The sequence below is a fragment of the Phocoena sinus genome, chromosome 15 (assembly GCF_008692025.1).
Source record: "Phocoena sinus isolate mPhoSin1 chromosome 15, mPhoSin1.pri, whole genome shotgun sequence".
Classification (NCBI taxonomy): domain Eukaryota; kingdom Metazoa; phylum Chordata; class Mammalia; order Artiodactyla; family Phocoenidae; genus Phocoena; species Phocoena sinus.
Genome location: NC_045777.1, coordinates 49,881,328 through 49,902,956, shown reverse-complemented (window position 1 = coordinate 49,902,956; position 21,629 = coordinate 49,881,328). Strand labels below are relative to the sequence as shown.

At 45.8% G+C, this 21,629-nt stretch overlaps 1 protein-coding gene across 4 annotated transcripts in view; it reads right to left on the bottom strand.

The window, feature by feature from the left end:
- Nucleotides 1-18,469, bottom strand: part of RAB11FIP3 (RAB11 family interacting protein 3) — a 79,139-nt gene extending 60,670 nt beyond the window's left edge. For 2 of the 4 annotated variants that reach the window (XM_032605560.1, XM_032605562.1), the window contains exon 1: nt 17,776-18,469. In XM_032605560.1, the coding sequence (XP_032461451.1) occupies nt 17,776-18,342 (567 nt within the window). In that variant the 5' untranslated portion in view covers nt 18,343-18,469. The remainder of the gene's footprint in view (nt 1-17,775) is intronic. The other 2 variants (XM_032605561.1, XM_032605563.1) reach the window with 1 other exon arrangement.
- Nucleotides 18,470-21,629: the final 3,160 nt, after the last annotated feature.

Genomic DNA, 21,629 nt, shown 5'->3' with positions numbered 1-21,629 from the left:
ACAGTTACTGTCCCCCAGGGTCCCTTCTAGCCTCCCCCAGCTCCATCCCCTTGAGCACCACCTAATCCAAGCGGTCACCAGCCTTGGCCGAACCCTTCACCAGCCTCCTGTCGGGTCTCCCCATCCACGTCTGTCCTCTCCAAACAAACCATCTTCTGGAAGAGTCAGTCTCATTTCTGACCCTTCTCTACTTAAACTCCTTGGCGCCTTCAACCCACCCTGGGACTAAAGACCAAATCCCCTGCTAGGCCTCGCCCAGTGCCTCCTCTGCCCCCGAGGCTCCTCGTCCCCCTCAAGCGCCCCCTTTCCTCCCACTCAGGCCTCTCCACAGGCTGTGCCTCCACCTGAAGCGCTCTTCCTCTCCACCCTTTGCTTCACTAATTCCGCTCAGCCTCAGTATGTAGGCTCAAGAGTTACCTCAAAAAAAAAAAAAAAAGAAGAAGAATAAACAAGAATAAACCGACTTCCCTGAGGGAAACATTCCCAACTAGGCTGGATTCCCTGTTACACAACCTCAAACACTCTGCTTCTCCTGCGCAGCACTTGTATCATCTTGCAGCTCCTGGGGACGACCTGTCCCACGTCCTGAGGAGGGCAGGAAGTGGGCCAGCCCTCCTCACCACCATGTCCCCATGTTCCCGCACCCACGGCACCGCCTGGATGGGTTAGGTGCTCACAGACGCCATTGCACATAGGTGCTGAGTGAACGAATGACAGGTGCCCGAGCCTGAAGCCACACCCGGGTCCCTCTGACTGTTTTGTGTCCTTGAACACATATAACATCCACCTTATAGATGGAAAAATAGGGGCCCAAACATGAAAGAACACTACATCCGGAGGCCACGTGCTACAGCACAAAGGACTCCTAGTGCCCTGGGCTTAGGTCCCTGGCACGTGGGTGCCAGCGCCCTGGGGTCACACTCCCAGCACCGTCCAGGGCTGAGCTCCTGCAAACCAGGAAGAGAAGGACCTGTGGGCGGGGAGCACTGCCTGCAGGTTCTCCAGGGACTGCATTTCAGAGCCAGTAACAGGAAGCCCTCGCTGAGCAGCTGAGGTATTTCCAGAAGCACAGCCAAGGGCTTTCTGCCTCCTCTCTTTACTACCTACTTCGGCTCCCACAGAAAAGCTCTGAAATGCCAAAAAAGCCTGAGTAAACCTCTTGCATGTATCTATGACTCCAAGCCCAAGGCAATGACCTCCATTTCCCCATCACAAAAATTAGCTCTTGCTTAGAACTTAGGTACATGAAAAGTGACCTGTGTGGCTGGGGGTACGGCAGCATTACTCCTAGTAGAGAAACACTGGAAAAAATAAATGCTTACCAGTCACAGCACAGCAACGTAATGGAATATTCTAAGGTTAAACAACCTAAGTTCATGTTTGTGGACTTTGTCAAAATATAAAAACTTTCACACACATGTGAAATACAGACGAGAAAGGCTAAGTCAAATCATCTGTTGACCCAGATTTCCTGCAGATAACATTTAGGGGAGAATGGAAAGGGGCAGCAGAGCCTGCATCTGGTCATGTCCCCCCAGCCAGGGGACACTGACAAGTCCTACTCTGCCTGGGTCACAGGATGACGGTGGAGCAGACAGAAAAGCCTGCAGGCAGATGCCTAAGCCTGTCCTGACAAATGCACGTCTGGGACGCTGAGGAGAGAGAAGGGCCAAAACGGAGCTAAATGCAGAACACGGAAGCTTCTCTCCACTCCCTCCCGAAGTCCAGGAAAACGCAGCTCCAGAGGCAAGGCCCCAAGGTTCCAGAAGATGCACAGGAACAGACAAGCAAGAAGTTGATTAGAGCAGAGAACACAGAGATGTAAGCACACAGAGGGGATGCCGGACGACGCAGCACTGGGCGTCGTACCTGAAAAGAAAAGCCTGGTAGAGGGTCTAACAGGGAAGCCCCGGCAGGTAGGCCGACTTAGGAGATGCAACCACAGGTACTCCCAGAGGTGGGAGGTGAGCCCCACTGGAGCCCCAGGGTACAAGCAGAACAGTCAGACCCCGGAAGACAGGCTAGAAAGAAATACTGACAGGTATGCAGAAAACTGAGCAAAGGGAAACATTAATGTGATCACTAATTCCAGGAAAAGCAAAAGGCTTTATTAGAAAGGAAGTGTAATCACCGCACACTAAACAGGTCAGCCATCAAAAATATCTGCAGTCAAAATAAGACAAACTCAGAATGCCTACTTACCCAAGACTGGGATTAACCACGTTGAAAGAATGGAGGAGACGGAAGGGAAATATGTGGGTGTACCTTCCACAAGAAAAAGTCAATAGAAAGTACCTAAAATCGGAGGAAAACACCAACAGAGGAAACAGCCAGGAGCCTGGGAGCGGGAGGTGGCAGTCAGGAGAGTGCAGCTACTTTCGTCATATGACGTGTGGTACACTATTTGACTTTTTAAACTATACACATGACAAAAAATCAAACAGAAACGTAAAACTAAAATAAGTAGGTACTTCCCTGGTGGTGCAATATATAAAACTCCACACTCCCAATGCACGGGGGCCGGGTTCGATCCCTGGTTGGGGAACTAGATCCCACATGAATGCCACAACTAAGAGTTCGCATACCGCAACTAAGGAGCCCGCCGGCCGCAACTAAGGAGCCCACCCGCAAAACCAAGTAAATAAATTAAGAAAAAAATAAAATAGGACTTCCCTGGTGGCACAGTGGTTGAGAATCCACCTGCCAATGCAGGGGACACGGGTTCGAGCCCTGGTCCAGGGAAGATCCCACATGCCACAAAGCAACTAAGCCCGTGCGCCACAACTACTGAGCCTGCGTTCTAGAGCCCATGAGCCACAACTACCAAGCCGGCGTGCCACAACTACTGAAGCCCACATGCCTAGAGCCCGTGCTCCACAATGAGAAGCCATAAGAAGCCAGCGCACCGCAATGAAGAGTAGCCCCCGCTCACCGCAATTAGAGAAAGCCTGCATGCAGCAATGAAGACCCAACACAGAAAGAAAGAAAGAAGGAAGGAAGGAAGGAAAGAAAGAATATAAAGTAATTACCAAACACACGTAGCAAGCTGAAGTGAGAGAGTAGCAGGGACACGGCAGGAAGAACGGGCCAAGGTGAATAGACTTCTCCGCCGGGGTCCTGGCTTCTTGTCTGTGCTTTTCTACCAGACAAAGCAGAGAGGGCAGAGGGCAGCCCAGAGGCCTCCTGAGGGGCCGGCAGAGTGGGCCCCAAGTAAACACTGGTGAAATTAATGTCCAGATAAATACAGCAGTGAGGAAAAGAGGCATGTTAAAATATGACGGGGGAGCGTGGTCTTTAAAGAGATGCAAACATTTTCAGAACTCTCTGGGACAGTGGCTCTCCAAACATGACCTTAGGACCAGGGGCAGCAGCATCGCCAGGAACTGTGCCAAGGAAACAGGCCCCACTCAGACCAGATCAATTAGACACTCTGGGGCAGCCCAGCAGCCAGTGATTACGGGATCTACAGGTGATTCGGATGCGTGTAAACATGTGAGATCAGGCCACAACTTAGCCACTTCAGGAGTGTAAGACAGCTGTTCTCAACCAACCAGTGGTCCAGGGACCCCAGGGGACCCTAGTGTCTGAGGAAGGGGGGTCTGCAAAATCAACGCTAGTTCCATAACATCCTAAGACGTCCTTTGCCTTCTTTCATCACACTTTCTCCCGAATGTACTGTGGAGTTTTCCAGAGGCTACATGACACAACAGATCGCTTGCAGAAGCAGATATTAAACAAACCAGCTCTCGTCAATCAAGCCAGACATTTAAGACACTTGCCAAAATGTAAAATAATGCCTCTCCTCTCACTATTTTAGAAAGCAGTTATTTTTCAAAAATATGCCATTAATGTTAACATGTGATAGATTATTTTTTAATGAACTAATAAAAAGATACTTTACGGACCTCCCTGGTGGTCCAGTGGTTAAGATTCCACGCTCCCAAAGCAGGGGGCACAGGTTCGATCCCTGGTCGGGGAAGTAAGATCCCACATGCCGCACCACACAGCAAAAAAAAAAAAAGATACTTTAAATGTTTTTAGTTTTACTTTCTAATACAGCAGAAACCAACAGAAATAACCCACATAAACAAAGGCTATTTGGTACTTAACGACACTGAACAATGTACAGGAGTCTGAGACAAAAAGTTGATGAATCAGTGGTCTAAGGCATTGACAACCTACATACACAAGGAGTCTCCTGCCCATCACCCAAAGGTCACAATATATACTGTACCATCTTTTTTGTTGTTGTTGTTTTTGGCGGTACGCGGGTCTCTCACTGTTGTGGCCTCTCCCGTTGCGGAGCACAGGCTCTGGACACGCAGGCTCAGCGGCCATGGCTCACGGGCCCAGCCGCTCCGTGGCATGTGGGATCTTCCCGGACTGGGGCACGAACCCGTGTCCCCTGCATCAGCAGGCGGACTCTCAACCACTGCGCCACCGGGGAAGCCCTATACTGTACCATCTTTAAAGGCTTTCTACATCACTAGCAGTGATGACAGGATCTTTGTGGATTAAAACCAACCCCACACAAGTCCATTCTGCTGCACTCTGTTGAAATCTAAAACCCACAGTGATCGAACCTCAGGACCGCAATGTGCAACACCCGCCATACACACTCAAGGTATGTGTATGTACACGCTCCACAGCAGCACCCAGCCATTTTCATGACAAAGCACAAAGCATAAAATACATGAAGTTGCCCTGAAACAAGAAGTTATTTTTAGCTCCCTAAGCATTTCTAAGGTCCTTTCACACATTTGTTCAAGTATGGGTTTATCCCATTTGAGTACTGTCACCAGAGAGAGGAAAGGGGCTCTCTCTAAATTCCCTTCTTAGTGAGACTCTAGGCTGAACAAGACAGTCACGCCCCTTGGGGGAGCAGAATCTCCTGATAAATAAGAATATGGTTTTATCACAAGTTATTCCTAGTTTAAGAGGAGTTTTAATTTCCCATTTCAACCCCTGTGTCAAAGAGAGGGGTCATTGCATACCTTGTGTACTCAATGAACCAACAATGCTAGACGGGGCACTGAGTCAATAAGAAGGAAAACCTGGGTGCATAGGTGTAACATTCCTTTCACTTGTTTGGGAATAAAGGAGTTTTTTGTTTCTTTTTGTTGGTTGTTTTTAAGATTGATAAAAGCCACACAACCTAACATCCCGTACAAGATGAAGTGTAGATTATATCAATGAACTTCCCATATTGTATTTTTCCTTTTTATTTTTAAATACGTCAAGCTCACTGAAAAAGTTTGAGGAACACAAGAAACACCTACATCCCTCCCCTAGAGTCAGCAATGACTAACGTCTTTCCACATTTGCTATAAGTCTCTTTCCACACACGTGCTTTTTCTGTGGGACTGCTGAAAGTAAACCACAGACATCCTGATACCTCTCTAACCCTTCCAGCATGTATTTCCTAGGAACAAGACCCCCCTACATAATGACAGCAGTATTATGACCCACAAGGAATTTAACACTGTTATTATCAAGTGTTCCATCTATACTCAAAATTTCCCAACCATCCCAATAATGGCCTTTGTAGTTTTGTTTTGTTTTCTTTTAATCCAGCATCCAGTCAAGGGCCAGGCCTTAGTGGTCATGATTCTTTACTCTTCTTCAATCTACATGTCCAACCCTTTTTATGACACTGATATTTTATTATATGCGGGTTTTTTTAAATATTTATTTATTTAGGCTGCACCAGGTCATTATTTATTTATTTATTTATGGCTGCACTGGTCTTTGTGCTATGTGCGGGCTCCTCATTGTGGTGGCTTCTCTTGTTGCGGAGCACAGGCTCTAGGTTCACGGGCTCTAGAGCACAGACTCAGTAGATGTAGCATATGGGCTTAGTTGCTCCGCGGCATGTGGGATCTTCCCAGACCAGGGCTTGAACCTGTGTCCCCTGCATTAGGCAGGTGGATTCTTAACCACTGTGCCACCAGGGAAGCCCTGCACCAAGTCTTGCAGCATTCAGGATCTTTAGTTGTGGCATGTGGACTTCTTAGTGTGGCATGTATGTGAGATCTAGTTCCCCGACCAGGGATCGAACCTGGGGCCCCTGCACTGGGAGCGCAGAGTCTTATCCACTGGACCACCAGGGAAGTTCCACAACACTCATATTTGAGGAGTCCAAGCAGCTGTCCTGTAGATGTCCTACAGCATGTGTCTGATTTTTTTCTCATTACTTGACTCAGGTCAAACATTTTTGGCAAGAATGTTGTCCCTCCCACTGCATCCCATGGAGGGGCATAGTCTGTCCACTACCGGGGAGTCTGAGTTTGATCATGTGATCAAGGCGGAATCCACCAGACTTCTCCAACGTAAAGAGATCTTTTCCCTTTGTAATCAATCATCACTGGAAAGACACTTTAGACTGTGTGAGTATCCTGCCGTCCCTGCCACCAACAAAATGTTTAAACCACGTTTTTTGACAACCACTGATGATCCTTGCCTGAATCAATTATTACCTTGGTGGTTGCAAAATACTGATTGTCTAAATCTTTCCGACTTTCTACCTTAACTGGCATTTGTCTATAAGAAGACCCATGCACCCCCTTTGGAGTATCACTATGAGTGATTTTTATTCTCTGTGCCATGGACTTTTTAAATTCAATGTATCCATGATCGTTATTTTTTTTGTGCTCAAAATGCCCCAGATTTGCCCATTAGGAACCCATTCAAGCTGCTCTTTTTTTTTTTGACATGTCCCCATCAATTTTTGAACACTTCCTTGCTTTCTGGTACAAGATAATCCAGGCTCACATTGAATTTTCCCTGCCCAGAACCTGGAATACGTCATTTCTCCAAGGATCCCTGATCCCTTTAGTGGAAAATGGTATTTGGCAACCAAGATCTGGGGACTAGGTGTACTCAGTGCTACTGGGGTATCACTGCTCCTAGACCCTCTCAGAAAATGGGTTAGGAATGTTTGTTAATCATGTATTCATACTCATACCTCCGATTTAAATCACCAGACAGCAGGGTCCTTCCTCACCTCTTCTTCACATTTCATCTCCTTCCTCCCAGGGAACCCTGGTTCCCAACACCAGTACATGTGCTCATTTTATCCTAAAATATGGCCAAAGTCACTTCAGAACTACTACTCTGATCTATCAACAACAAACCTACTCTGTAGTATATTTCTCTGTAGTTCTTTTTTTCTTCTGAATATATCCCACTAAAGGAATACAGAGTACTGTGTGTGTGACTGGAATTACTCTTTCTTATGTGGTTATGTTATTAATTCAATATACTTCTAGGTTCACCTGTTTCTATTTGAATTCAATATTAGTCTCTTTTTCTATCATTGTTGTTTTACTTTTTGAACCATGCAGAATATCTGCATGGTTCAAAAAGTCAAAATTATATAAAAAGGCATACTCGGATAAGTTTCACTCCCATCCAGATCCCTTACCCCTTGCCCTCACCTACTTGGATAAGTTATTTTAATTAGTTTCTAGTCTATCCTTCCTATGTTTCTTTTTGCAAAGAGAAGCAAATATATATAGTTAAAAATTTTTTCTATTGAAGTATACTTGACTTACAATATACACATATTCTTACTTCCTCTTCTTTCTTATTTCACATTCTTTCTCCCTTCTTTTCCTTTCAGTCAGGCCCTGTCCTGGAGCCTCTGACTATGGAAACCTCAGACGGGTTGAGGATCAGACTAGAGGCTGAGAGGGTAGGTGAGAAGAGCCTGCTCTGGGGGCCAGGAGGGTCCTTCTTCTTCCTGTCAGTTCCTCCTCCTCTGAACTGAAGACTGAAGTCCATCACTCAGTGTTCTGGACCTCAGATCTTTTTTTTTTTTTTTTTTCTTTTTCTTTTTTAAGTTGTGGTAAATTAACCATTTTTAAGTATACAGCTCTGTGGCATTAAGTACATTCACACTGTTGTACAACCATCACGATTATCCATCTCTGGCACTTCTTCATCTGCCTCAACTGAAACTCTACCTATCAAACACTAATCCCCCTCCCCCGGCACCCACCATTCTACTTTCTATCCCCATTGTTTACTCTAGCAGGCCTCATATAAGCATCCATTCTTTCCTACCACATAGTATGCATATTAATTTGTATCAATACTTTCTTTTTTCACTTAATACATCTTAGAAATAACTCTTACCAGTTCATAGAAATCTTCCTTTTTTATTTTTGCAGCTGTACAGTTCTCAGTTAAGTTGATGTACCTTGGTTCACTCATCCTGGGTGGACATCTAGGTTGTTTCCATTTTTATATCACAAATAATGCTGCAGTGAATAACCCTGTGCATCTGGTGTTTCGCACCTGGGGAGGTATATCCTCAGGGTAAATGACTGGAAGTGGGACTGTGAAGTTGAGGGTAAATGCACACACAGATAATGCCAAGCTCCCCTCCAAGAGGACTGTACCACCCTGCACTCCCACAGCAATACAAGAGCATGCCTGTTTCCCAAAACCTCACCAAGAGAATGTGTTCAAGCTTTTACATATATGCCAAGAGTGAGAAATGCTATCCCAGCAATTTTAATTTGCATTTCTTTTATCATAAGCGAAGCTGAGCATCTTTTCATATATTTAAGGGCCATTTGTGTATCTTCTGTGCAATGTCTTCATATCTCTTGTTCATTTTTCTATCAGCTTTGGTCTCTTTTCCTTTTGACTTTTAAGAGTTTTTATATCATCTGTGATTCACATGTTTTTAAAAAATCTTATTGAGAGCTCCTACTCCAGAACACTGGGGCCAAAGAGGTGCCCTGGGCTGGCTGTGCTTCCCGCTTCTCCCAGATGAAGACCTGTGCTCCTGTGTGGGCGTGGTCAGGAGCTCCAGGATGGACCTAACACAGAGCCAGCCATCAACTCTGGCAGAGCCAGGAGGCCAGCCATCCTCTGCTCAGATCTCTCCCGCAACTCGAACCATCCTCATCTGTTTGTCAAGCGAGAAAAATATTCTCACTGGTTGAAGTTTTTAAAGGTACTTTAGTAGGCTTTCAAAGGAAATGCTAATCTCTCTAATCAGTTTAAATTTTTATTTACTTTTATTGTGGCTCAAGCAATCTATGAGTAAAATTAAAATTACCATTTAAAAAAATGTTTTTTGGCTGTGTTGGGTCTTCGTTGCTGCACGCAGGCTTTCTCTAGTTGCGGGGAGTGGGGGCTTCTCTTGTTGCAGAGCACAGGCTTTAATTAAGCACGCAGGCTTCGGTAGTTGTGGCATTCGGGCTCTAGAGCGCAGGCTCAGTAGTTGTGGCGCACGGGCCTAGCTACTCCGTGGCATGTGGGACCTTCCCGGACCAGGGATCGAACCCATGTCCCCTGCATTGGCAGGCAGACTCCTATCCACCGCACCACTAGGGAAGCCCAAAATTACCAATTAACTTGACAAATATATAAACAACAAGGTCCTACTGCATGGCACAGGGAGCTATATTCAATATCCTGTGACAAACCATAATTGAAAAGAATATGAAAAGGAATATATATACAAAACTGAGTCACTTTGCTGTACAGAAGAAATTAACACATTGTTAATCAACTATACTTCAATAAAAAATTTTAATTAAAAAATTAAAATATATATGATTAATCAGTTCACTGGCAGGAAGCTTAATCTAAACAATAAGGTTTATAAAACATCCCTGGATTGCTAGTGACAGTAAAATGCTAAGCCACTGTTCTGTTTACTGACCCAGTGATTTATGGCAATAAAGGCCTTTACAGTCCTGAACAATGCCTCTGGTCCAAACACATAAACCACCTGCCAACAGACTCAGCCAACAGGTGCCACCACATCATTCATAACCGGAATTTTAGGCTTTAAGCTGGTTAAACTCGCTTAAAGAAAAATCAGAGTAAAGTATGTGAAATAAAAAAGAACAATGGATCATTAAAGCCTCTGACATCCACACCATGGATGAAGTGAGGTTGGGTGAGGTCCCAACACCATGGAGCCCTAGCTCAGAACAGGGATATGAACAGGCAAGCTCACTTCTGACCACAGCAGGACTATTTACCTGTGGGCACAGAAGGCTATAAAACTTTTGTAAATGCTTTTAAAAATTATCCAACAAAAGAAAAAGCAAAGTAGGTCATTTAACAAACTAGAATTACAGGAGTTATATATCCTTAAATCCTTCTGAAGACATGGGTCTTTAAAAAATAGCTGGGACAAAAAAAAAAAAATAGCTGGGACTTCAAGAAAATAGCTAAAAATACCTGGGATTTTAGAAATCCCAAATAATAGACATACAGACACTGTATGCAAAAGGACTTAATATGCATCTGACAGTGCTTCAAGTAATTTACAGCTAATAATACTAAAATGTTATTGGCTCTCTGGTTTGTGTCATATTTAGAGCAGCCATCCAGGACACTCTGCCCACTATATGTCCCTGCTGAAAGGGGGCAGCACCCATTCCAGGCTTGCTGCTCTCAGCCCAAGGTTCAGCTTGCCCAGCAAGAGGTTTACAGACAAGGAGCTGGGACAGCTGATCCATCAGCACAGACAGGACACTGGCTCAACATTAGCTCTGGTTTTGAAACTTACGAAAAACACACCACCACAAGACTGTAACCAGAGTAATACCAACTTGCCAAAACAAGTATTAAATATTTAGACAGAAAAAACAAAATGTACCTACTGAAAAAATTTCTTTTTCTCCCTAACCATGATACTGAATCCATTTATACTAATCGACTAATCTCAAAAGCTTTTGAAACTTCCAATGCAATCAGTGCAATTCTTTTCACCAGGAAGTTCTTACTTACTTACATTAGATGCTGATGAAAGCTAAATGCCAACCTTCAAAAATTACAGGCATTTTCTCATACGCATTTCTCCAAATATCAATAAAAATTAAAGGGCTTCCCTGGTGGCGCAGTGTTTGGGAGTCCGCCTGCCAATGCAGGGGACATGGGTTCGAGCCCTGGTCTGGGAAGATCCCACGTGCTGTGGAGCAACTGGGTCCGTGCGCCACAACTACCGAGTCTGTGCTCTCGAGCCCGTGAGACACAGCTACTGAGGCCCGCACGCCTAGAGCCCGTGCTCCGCATCAAGAGAAGCCACCGCAACCAGAGACCTGCGCGCCACAACGGGGAGTGGTCCCCGCTCGCCACAACTAGAGAAAGCCCACGCGCAGCAACGAAGACCCAACTTAGCCAAAAATAAATAAATAAATTTTAAAAATAAATTTTTAAAATTAAAATTCCATCTTCAATAAGCATCTGAACATGCTAATTCAACATTCTATGCAGTTTTTAAGTTTACTAGAAAATCTGAGTTTCTTTAAATGTATTTTGTATATTGATCTAAAACCTTAACAGAGTCGAAGTAAAACATGTAAATATTTTGTCTTTCGGGTTTATTTACATTTTTTATTTCTAAAGATGACAATGAAATTTTTTACTAGATTCCTTTTTATACTGTTTGAAATTTATGGTATATGTACAGGCACTACTTTTCAAAATAATTAAAATGAGTAACATAATAGAAAATTTGGCCAATACTTCAAATAAAACCACCCCATTTCCACCACATGCACCCACACAACGAAAAATAATTTTTAAAAATGCATTTATTTATTTTATTTATTTATTTTTGGCTGCACTGGGTCTTCGTTGCTGCGTGCGGGCTTTCTCTAGTTGCGGCAAGCGGGGGCTACTCTTCGTTGTGGTGCACAGGCTTCTCATTGCAGTGGCATCCCTTGTTGCAGAGTGTGGGCTCTAGGCACACAAGCTTCAGTAGTTGCAGCACATGGGCTTCAGCAGTTGTAGCACGCAGGCTCAGTAGTTGTGGCTCACGGGCCCTAGAGCACAGGCTCAGTAGTTGTGGCGCACGGGCCTAGTTGCTCCGCAGCATGTGGGATCTTCCCAGACCAGGGCTTGAACCCGTGTCCCCTGCACTGGCAGGCAGATTTGTAACCACTATGCCACCAGGGAAGCCCCGAGAAATAATTTTTAATACTTCCTTCAAGACTTTTATTTTCACATGGATAACTTTTACCCAGTTAAAATCGTGGTATACATACAATGAATTTATATACGACTATTCACTTATATCAGAAGTGATAATCTAGGCTACACTGGAGACTTTGCAGTTATCATAAAAGTACTTTCAATGGCCACCTAAACAGTCTTCAGTGGGTGCCTAACCCCTTTGTCTGATATTTTGATTATAATTAATGTTTAGACCCTGTGCCCAGAATTTAAACAAAATAAGTGTTTGAAAAGGAAGCAACCCCTAACTTGGTGCCCTTTACAATGTGGTCTGTGTAGTCCACATGGAATTTAATTGTTCCTAAATGTTAGATCCTACACTGGAATAATTCCCACATGACTCTGAATCTCCCTGAGGACAAGTAAGCCTTAGGCTTCCATTAAAGTACAGCTGGCCCTCCGTATCTGTGGGTTCCACATCCACGGATTCAACCAAGGATCAAAAACATTTTGGGGGCTGGGGCTGGGGGGACTTCCCTGGTGGTCCAGGGAAGTTAAATTAATGCCCCACACTTCCACTGCAGTGGGTATGGGTTCAACCCCTGGTCGGGGACCTAAGATCCCACATGCTGTGCAGAGTGGCCAAAAAAATTGGGGGAAGGAAATTCCAGAAAGTTCCAAAAAGCAAAACTTGAACTTGCCACCTGCTGTCAACTATTTACCTAACATTCACACTGTATTTACAACTGTTTATGTAGCATTTACATTGTATTAAATATTATAAGTAAAACAGATGATTTAAAGCATATAGGAGAAAAAAATTATAAAACAAAACCAAAAAAATCAACAGAACATTGTAAATCAACAATGTTTCAATAAAAAATATTATAGAACAAAAAATAATAAAGCATATGGGAGGATGTATATAGGTTATATGCAAATATCACACCATTATGTATAAGCAACTAGAGCATCCATGGATTTTGGTATCCAAGGGGGGTAAGTCCTGAAACCAATCCTACCCTCCATACAGAGGGACGAATGTATACATCTGAGATCTTCAATTTTAAAAAACAGGTCAAAAAGCAGGTTCAAAACAACAGACATGGAATTATACCATTTTTGGACAATGAAGCATTATTTCATATATTTTAATTTACACATTAAATACTTAAATAGTTATCTCTGGATGGTGGATTATAGGTGATTCTTATTTTTATATTTCGCTTACTGGTGTTACTTACTTCTATTTTTTTAAACAATGAACATCTGGGACTTCCCTGGTGTTCCAGTGGCTAAGACTCCGTGCTCCCAATGCAGGAGGCCTGGGTTTGATCCCTGGGCAGGGAACTAGATCCCACATGCCGCAACTAACAGTTCGCATGCTGCAACTAAAGATTCTGCACACTGCAACTAAAAGAACCCACAAGCCACAACGAAGGTCCCCCATGCCGCAACTAAGACCAGGAAGAGTCAAATAAATAAATAAACATTTAAAAATAATAATAGAAAATAAACAATAAACATCTATAAAAATAATTTAGCTTCTACCCAATATGACCTCAATTGTGTACTTCTATACAGTTATGTGTGTGTGTATACAAAAAAGTCTGGAAGGAAATGCACAAAAATGCTAATGCTGTTTTTCTTGTGATAGTGGGATTATTGGTCATTTTTTGTTTTATATTTTATAACTCTGTATTTTCCAGTTTTTAAAAATAATAAGCATGCGTTACTTTTATACTATGAAAAAGACATTTTTTAAGACACTAACAAAATTGCCTGGGATCCAAGCACAGAAAGGAACATGCATCTGCCTTTTAGCAATTCCTCCGACACACAGACCCAGACACACACACACTACCAGCTCTCACGTGCACCTGCTCCCGCACGCACACTCATTCTCTCTCTCTCTCACTCACACACACACACACACACACACACACACACACACACACACAAACCCAAGACTAGGACAGAAACTGGAAAGGAAACTGAAGCAACTAAAAGGTGTGGCCAAACGTCCCCAGGGAGTTCCAACTGCCCACCAGCAGAGAAATGGAATGGAATGAAAAGCAGGGAGACCTTCTGTGCATTGACACCTCCTCCAGCAGCCTCCTTTTGCAAGTGCTGAGGAGGATGGACAGGGCCCACAAGGTTACTGAAGGGCATTCATGGCTCCAACGTGCAGGGCTCTCTGGAAAGGACCCGTGAGTGTTAAAATGTAAATGCTTAAGTGAGTGCTATACTGTGAAAATAATCTTTACAATTATAATTAATTCCTTTGAAAAATAACACCAAAAGAAATGAATCCTTCTCACAATACTTTCACAGTTTATTTTACAATTTCTGCTTTATGATAAGTTGGTGATGACTACAAAGCATCAGTCCTCTCATTACGAAGGGGTCACGTCAACGAGGAATCTTCATAGACAGTCAAGGCCTTAAAGATAACCTATTGCAACTTCAGAACTAGTGCCTGGGCACATCTGACTATAAATTCCTGGTCAAGAAAATACAACCAGAAAGCTCCGCTGTAGTCTTCTTTCCCCTTTCAATTCCTGCCAACACTGTGTTCTATTACACCACACCTGATCTATCACCAGATGAGGTAATGAGAGCCAAACACACCATGACATTGCTAAAGAAAGAGGGACACAAAAGCCATCTGTATTATGAATGGGAACTGCTTCTATTAAAAATTCAGATAATCCACTTAAATAATTTAAAACACTTCCTTCATAAACAGATTACTTAAAAGATACTGAAAGTGCTACCTTTGAAAATTTGACAATAATCAAGATAATTGAGTTGCGATCATCAAGGACAGTAATGTGACCGGCCTAAGAGACTCATGAACTCAGTATTTTGAAATCTCAAGGTGGAAAGTATAGCAACTTATGGTCTTTATTGCTGTTATCCAGCTTATCCAAACTGTTCTTCCAGTTAAAAAAAATCATAAATGTTTAAAAAAGAATTCTTATCTTTTAGAGATACATACTGAAATATTTATGGGTGAAATGATATGTCAGGTATGTGCTTCAAAAGTAATCTGGGGGTGGGGAGTAGGGAGTTCACAAATGAACCAAGACTTCGGGAAACTGCGCAATGGCTTGGGGGCAGGTAGAGTGTTTCACTAAACTATGCTCTCTACTCTTATGTATGTTCAATACTTTTCATTTTAAAAAATTAAAAATATTTATCATGAGGTAGAATTCTTCACTTTTCTCTAAATTATTTCACTATCAAGGAATATTTCTTCTCTTTGCTCCTCTATAATGTATTCTGACATTGGACTTGGAAAAGCAAAACTGAGTCATAATGAAGGCTAGCAAACCTTACACAGACACAAAAATTAACCTTTTGCTACACTGTTAATTATCTGCTCCAAAACAAGAGCTCTCCTCCACCATCCCAGGAAGCCTGTGCAAGTCCGGTACTTAGATCACATCCAACACTGCTTCTTCCTGAGAAGTCTGGGACAGCAGACGGAAGGGGCAATGTCACAAGAGATCTCCCTCACTTGCCCATCCCCACCAAATCCTGAGTCATCCTGGCCTTACCCCCAAACTTAAAATTCCACCAGGGGCTACCAGAACAAAGAATGTTGACTCATTTCTACTTTGTATTTAGAAAAAGCTCAGCCCCAAATAACAACCCCAATTTTTTCCCACTGTGATCACTAAGAATGATACAACAAAAGGTGGTTCTCAAATGAAAATGGTTTTATTAAGTCAATAAGATGAAACTTTGTGGGCTTATTTAGGGGCACCAAACCTAGGAAGTTGAGAGCCACCTAAACATTATGAGCCCAGAAGACCTAGGTGTAGTCCCTGTTATTGCATTGACAATCTGTGAGGCCTTGGAAAGTAACTTAACCTTTTTGGGCCTCTAGTTTCTTACCTGTAAAGTGGGATGAATCCCTTCTGCCTCCTACCACCTCAGAGAAAGGTTGATGATCCAGTGAAAACATAAATGAACCTCATATAAGCTATAAAGCACTCTATTAAGAGTCAGATTATGGTAAAGAAGAACAAATGTGCCACTTTCCTAACATTCTTGATTGGTGTAATGAGGAAGGGAATGTTTGCAGAGAAGACACATCACACTAATGAGAAACAACCAAGGATACCCAAGGTGCTCTCCAGCCGAGGGACAAGAAGGAAAAGCATAAAAAAAACTTAGACCAGGACTTCCCTGGTGGCGCAGTGGTTAAGAATCCACCTGCCAATTCAGGGGACACAGGTTCAATCCCTGGTCCGGGAAGATCCCACACACTGTGGAGCAACTAACCCTGTGCACCACAACTACTGAACCTGTGCTCTAGAGCCCACGAGCCACAACTGCTGAGCCCATGTGCCACAACTACTGAAACCCACGTGCCTAGAGCCCATGCTCCCCAACAAGAGAAGCCACCGCAATGAGAAGCATGCACACCGCAACGAAGAGTAGCCCCCGCTCACCACAACTAGAGAAAGCCCGCGTGCAGCAACAAAGACCCAACACAGCCAAAAATAAATAAATAAAATATTTTAAAATTTATTTAAAAAATAAATACATAAAACTTAGACCAGCAATCACAATCCATACTAACCATACAGGAAACTGTCAGTCACGTCTCTCTCTCTCTGCCCATTACACTGAGATGGAAGACCTGTCCTGAGAAATGTCTTCAACCCAGAGCTAAACAGGAGCTCACACTGACCTAGACGCCAACATTCAGGATGCCCCACAGGGACATGCCCACGCTGAAAACTCAACAAGGAGCCCTGACTCAGGACGACCCAGTTCTTTACATGACAGCTCAATGGACACTGTGAATACTCAGGGAGCACACAGATCCTTTATAAAGGTTCTTAATGTTATGGCAGACACCCTAAATAGCAGGATGTCAATTTTACCTCTTGGCTTAAACATGCATATGTACCTGAACACCCACTTAACAAATACCCACATGTATGAAAAGTCAATAAAATACAGAAACTAGCAGATCAACCTTTTGTGATTTCCCACTACTAAGTAAAATATTTAAAAATGAACACCAGTAACCTATTTGATGTCTATTTGAGTTAACAGCAGAACATACACAGCCCTGCTGCTGTCTCCACATAAACTTTCATAAGTGCTGAGATGGAGGAAGGCCTGGATCTTGAGGCCCACCTTCTCCCAGAGCAGCCGCAGCCCTGGGAGCTGCACAGGACTCCTGCCACATTGCCCTGTGCATTCCCGTCACCTGTCCAGCACCTCACCTGTCCTACAAGAGTGGAGATGGCCCTGATGGAGTTCTGCTCGAGTCTGTATTCACCACTGTGCTCTTTCTTAGGCTCATTCCCCTCCCTCTGGGGTTCATCCCTTTCCCTTCCGCACAAAAGGTATGGAAATGACCGTTTTTCACGTTCACTGTTTCCCCAACAACGAATCTACCTAAAACATAAGCCAAACACACACAGTAAAGTAACTGCGCTCAAAATAGATTAACATGATCTTAAGCGTCCAAGTGCAGCCTGTCCTTTGCAGACCGAAGAAGTGAATTACTTCAGCCAAACCAGACCTGGGCCCTCAGTTGGGGGAACCGCTGGCACTTCTCCATGCAGGGGGCACTTTTATTCGGCAGCCTAGGGGCATGTCCCCATGCCAGGAGCATCTCTCAATTTAGGAGAGATAAGCTTGTGTGGCTTGGGATGGCAGGGAAAGAAACTGACTCCCGGGAATAGAACCTCTTTAAAGGGGGAAGAGGTGCTTCAGCGAAATTCAACCAGAGGTGAGAGCAGAAGAACTGAATCAAAAGAGAACGCGGGACCGGCACTCCGCGAACACCGCACGGGGCCCGTCTGCCACGCTGCGAGTTACCTGTTCTGCCCCATAGACGGTGGCGAACTGGACGAAGTCTTCGATGCGGACGAAGCCGTCCCCATCCCCGTCCAGGGCATCGAATACGGCTCGGAGGCGGGGGCCGTCCTCCGGACACCCCGCGGGCTCGCTCGTTAGGGGGCAGGTCTGGCTAAAGTCCGAGGGCCGGTCCGGGTCCCCGGGGCCCAGCTCCAGGGCCGGCTCGCCCACCGCAGGGGACGCGAAGGAAGGAAAGAAGTCGACCTCGCCCCTCAGGTGATGGCTGCGGCTTAAGTCCTGAGCGCGGACAGACGCGCTGTGCGGGGGGCCGTCACCCTCCTGCTCCGTCATCCAGGAAAAGAGCGGGCCGAGTTCCGGCAGAGGCGGGTCGGGGTCGGAGTCCCGGCTCGAGCGCTGCGGCTGCCGCTCCCGCCCCGGAGCTCGCCCAGCATCCGCGCCGGCCGCGAGGTCCTGCGGGCCGAGCCCAGGGCGCGGGGCGGGGGCAGCGGGCGCTCCGGGCCCACCGGGCTCTGGGTCGGGGCCCGGGCCGCCCGCTGGGGAGGCCGGCCAGCTCGGGTCCATCTTCATGGGCGCGACCACAGCCGCGGCGCGGGCCCGCGAGGCCAGTGGTGCGGCGGGCGGCGCGGGCGGCAGACAAAGGCGCTCAGGGCGCGGCGGCGGGCGCGGGCATCCCCGCGGCGGCGCGGGCGGGCGCGCGCGGGGCGCCCGGACTGCTCGGGCTGGCGCTCGGGCCCTGCTTCGCCCTCGCCCATCTTCGCGCCGCGCCTCAGCTGTCCTCGGCCCGGCGGCGCGGCGGGCGCGGGCCCATGGCGGCGGCGGGCGGCCGAGGGAAGTCGAGGGGGGAGAGCGGGGAGAGGACGCCGAGGAGGGGGACGCCGAGGAGGGGACCCTGAGGAGGAGGAGGAGGAAGAAGACCCTGATGAGGAGGACGACGCGGGGTTGTACGCTGAGGGGGACGCAGCCTAGGCAGACGACGAGAAAGCACCCGAGGTACCGGAGCGCACGCCACCGCCCTCGCCCCGCCCCCCGTTTCGGCCTGACGTCATCACGTCGCGCTGCACGCTCGCCCCGCCCCTCGCCGCCTTGTTATAAAGGCAGGCGCCGGCGCGGCTGCGTGGTTTGGAGTTTTCGGTCCCTCGCCGTGTACCGATATTTGGGAGCAAGAGGTGGGAGCAAGAGGCTGTGGGCCCGGGCGTGACGTCATAGACCCACGCCCTGGACGGATGGACTGAGTCCTGAAAGTGTAAAGCGCTCCCACAAATTGATAAGCAACGAACACGATTCTAATGGGGCGGGGGAAGTGCAAGTGGCGCCCTCCGCAGACGCCCGTCGCGCGGAAAAGTCCAGGCGTTGACCTGCGGCAGCAAGAGCAGCAGCCCCCGCCTGAGTGTGGAAGGGCCCTGAAAATGAGGTCCATCACTTGTGACCGAAGGAACGCGTGGCCAAACACTGATACCTTTTTAAAAATCTATGACAAGTGCTTTTTTTCCCGTAGGATATCCAGTGTTCATCACCGGTGTACGGTCAAGCCTCCCAAGCACTGCGGCTGTCTTTGACAACTGACATGTGTTTCTCTAGATGTCACTATCGTCAGTGGGGACACAGGGTGCCAGGCAGCAACATGGGAACCTTGAAGCAGGCATGAAAGCGGAGACATGCTGGATAGGAGCCGGTGAGCTGCCAGGCCTCAGGCGAGGTGCACTTAACATTACAGGCTTCATTTAGAGCCTGTAATGAGATGTATCGGGGAAAGCACCAGCACTAGGTATGTTCATAAGCATCTTTGGCAAGAACCAAAGGAAACTGAACCTGTTTCCAAGTGTACCGTGAGGAGCAGTGTGTTAATTAACTGATTCATCTCCCATGACAAAATCCCAGGGCACATGGCACCAGATTTTGTGAGGTTGGCATTGGGGAAAAGAAGGGCAAAGGAATAACACCCCGCAACCCAAAAACTATATTCTCAATTTCTTATAAGAGCTGTATGCTTTCATGAGGAAGATACTGCATTCAAAGAAAATAAATTATCTCCAGTTTGGCAAGAATCTGAAATTGGACTGGTGCCTTTGGCCAGATACAGTTTTCAGAGGTAGTTACAATGATGTGTCAACCTTTCTAAATGAGGGTATTAATGTGGAGGAGGTAAAACCAAATGAGGCGAGGGCTGTGCCCCGAGGAAGCAGCACTCCTACTGCTACTGTTCCAGTTCATGAAAAATCTGCATTCCTTGGCTGGCTGATGCACCCAAACAGAACCCCAGCATGGAAAGCATGCACCTACCTGCTTAGACCACTTCAAGAAACTCTGTTCTTGAAATATTAAAGGTAACAAGTTCCTGGGCACTTGGACTGGGCGTTTGGACCTCAAGCATACCCTGTAGAGATTTTTTTAATATATGAATTTATTTATTTATTTACTGTTGGCTGCGTTAGGTCTTCGTTGCTGCGCACAGGCTTTCTCTAGTTGCGGCAAGCAGAGGCTACTCTTCGTTACAGTGCGCGGGCTTCTTATTGTGGTGGCTTCTCGTTGCGGAGCACAGGCTCTAGGCATGTGGGCTTCAGTAGCTGTGGCTCGCGGGCTCTAGAGTGGAGGCTCAGTAGTTGTGGTGCATGGGCTTAGCTGCTCCATTGCATGTGGGATCTTCCCAGACCAGAGAGCAAACCTGTGTCCCCTGCATTGGCAGGTGGACTCTTGACCACTGCTCCACCAGGGAAGTCCTCCCTTTAGACATTTTTGATCTCTAACATTCAGGATGAAATGAATCAGCTCAAGGGAAGCAGCCCCTGCTGCCATTTTAACCTGCTCCTCCATGCCCACCCCATGCACATTTTAATTTAGCCATGTAACAGGTACCCAGAAGAGGAAGGGAGAGGGTGGGGTGCAGCTCACATCTGTTGGCTTTTGAGTCTGAGTGAATGTCTGTGAAAACCTCCCTCTGTGAGTCTTTCTTTTTGAAAGGTACCTGGGTTAAACAGTTATCTTTTGGAACTCTCAAGCAAATGGGTCTCCTTGATCCCTCTTCCCTGGTGACCTCTGACCTACGGAGAAAGATGGGAAAATGAAGACCAGCAAGGTGACTCAGCAGATTCTTAGCTGTGTAGCACAGCCCTGTTGGACCTGACAAGGGAGCAACGGGAAAGTAGGTCAAGAAGCCTCAGTGGAAGAATGCACATGTCTCTCCTGGGATAGGGCCTCTCCACCACCTGGATGAGATCTGGCCACTGACAGGAGGAAGGGGAAGGTGACAGGCAAGGATAAATTTGATCACAAATCTATCTTATTTAATGCACATTTTAAAAATGTGGAAATACACCAAAATTACAAAAGAGATTACATATGATTTCTCCCATTTTTGCTAGTCTGATGAACTTAAAACGGCAGCTCATCTTGTCTTATTTGAATTTAGCTGAATGCTAATGTGGTTGAGTGTTTCTTACTGTGTTTACTGACCACAAGGATCTGTGAATTGCCCAATTGTAGCACTTGCTTTTCTTTTGGGTTCTCTGACTTCTTCTTTAGGTAAAATCCCTCATATGTTTTTGATGTTGCAAGTATCTTCTCCCTGCCTGTGACACCTTCATGAACTCTACCTGTTAGGGAAGATTAGACATAAATCTTTCATTTTGGGTAGTCAAACCCATCATTTTTATCCTTGGTGGCTTTGCTAATCATAAGGAAGATGGACTTTTCTATAGCTGGTGCTAGTTGTCTGTACAGAAACCTTACAACTAGATCCCTATGTCATATCAGATACAAAAATAATTAGAGCCATCAAAGACATAAAAGTGGAAAGCAAGGGAATTCCCTGGCACTCCAGTGGTTAGGACTTCATGCTGCTGAGGGTGCAGGTTCGA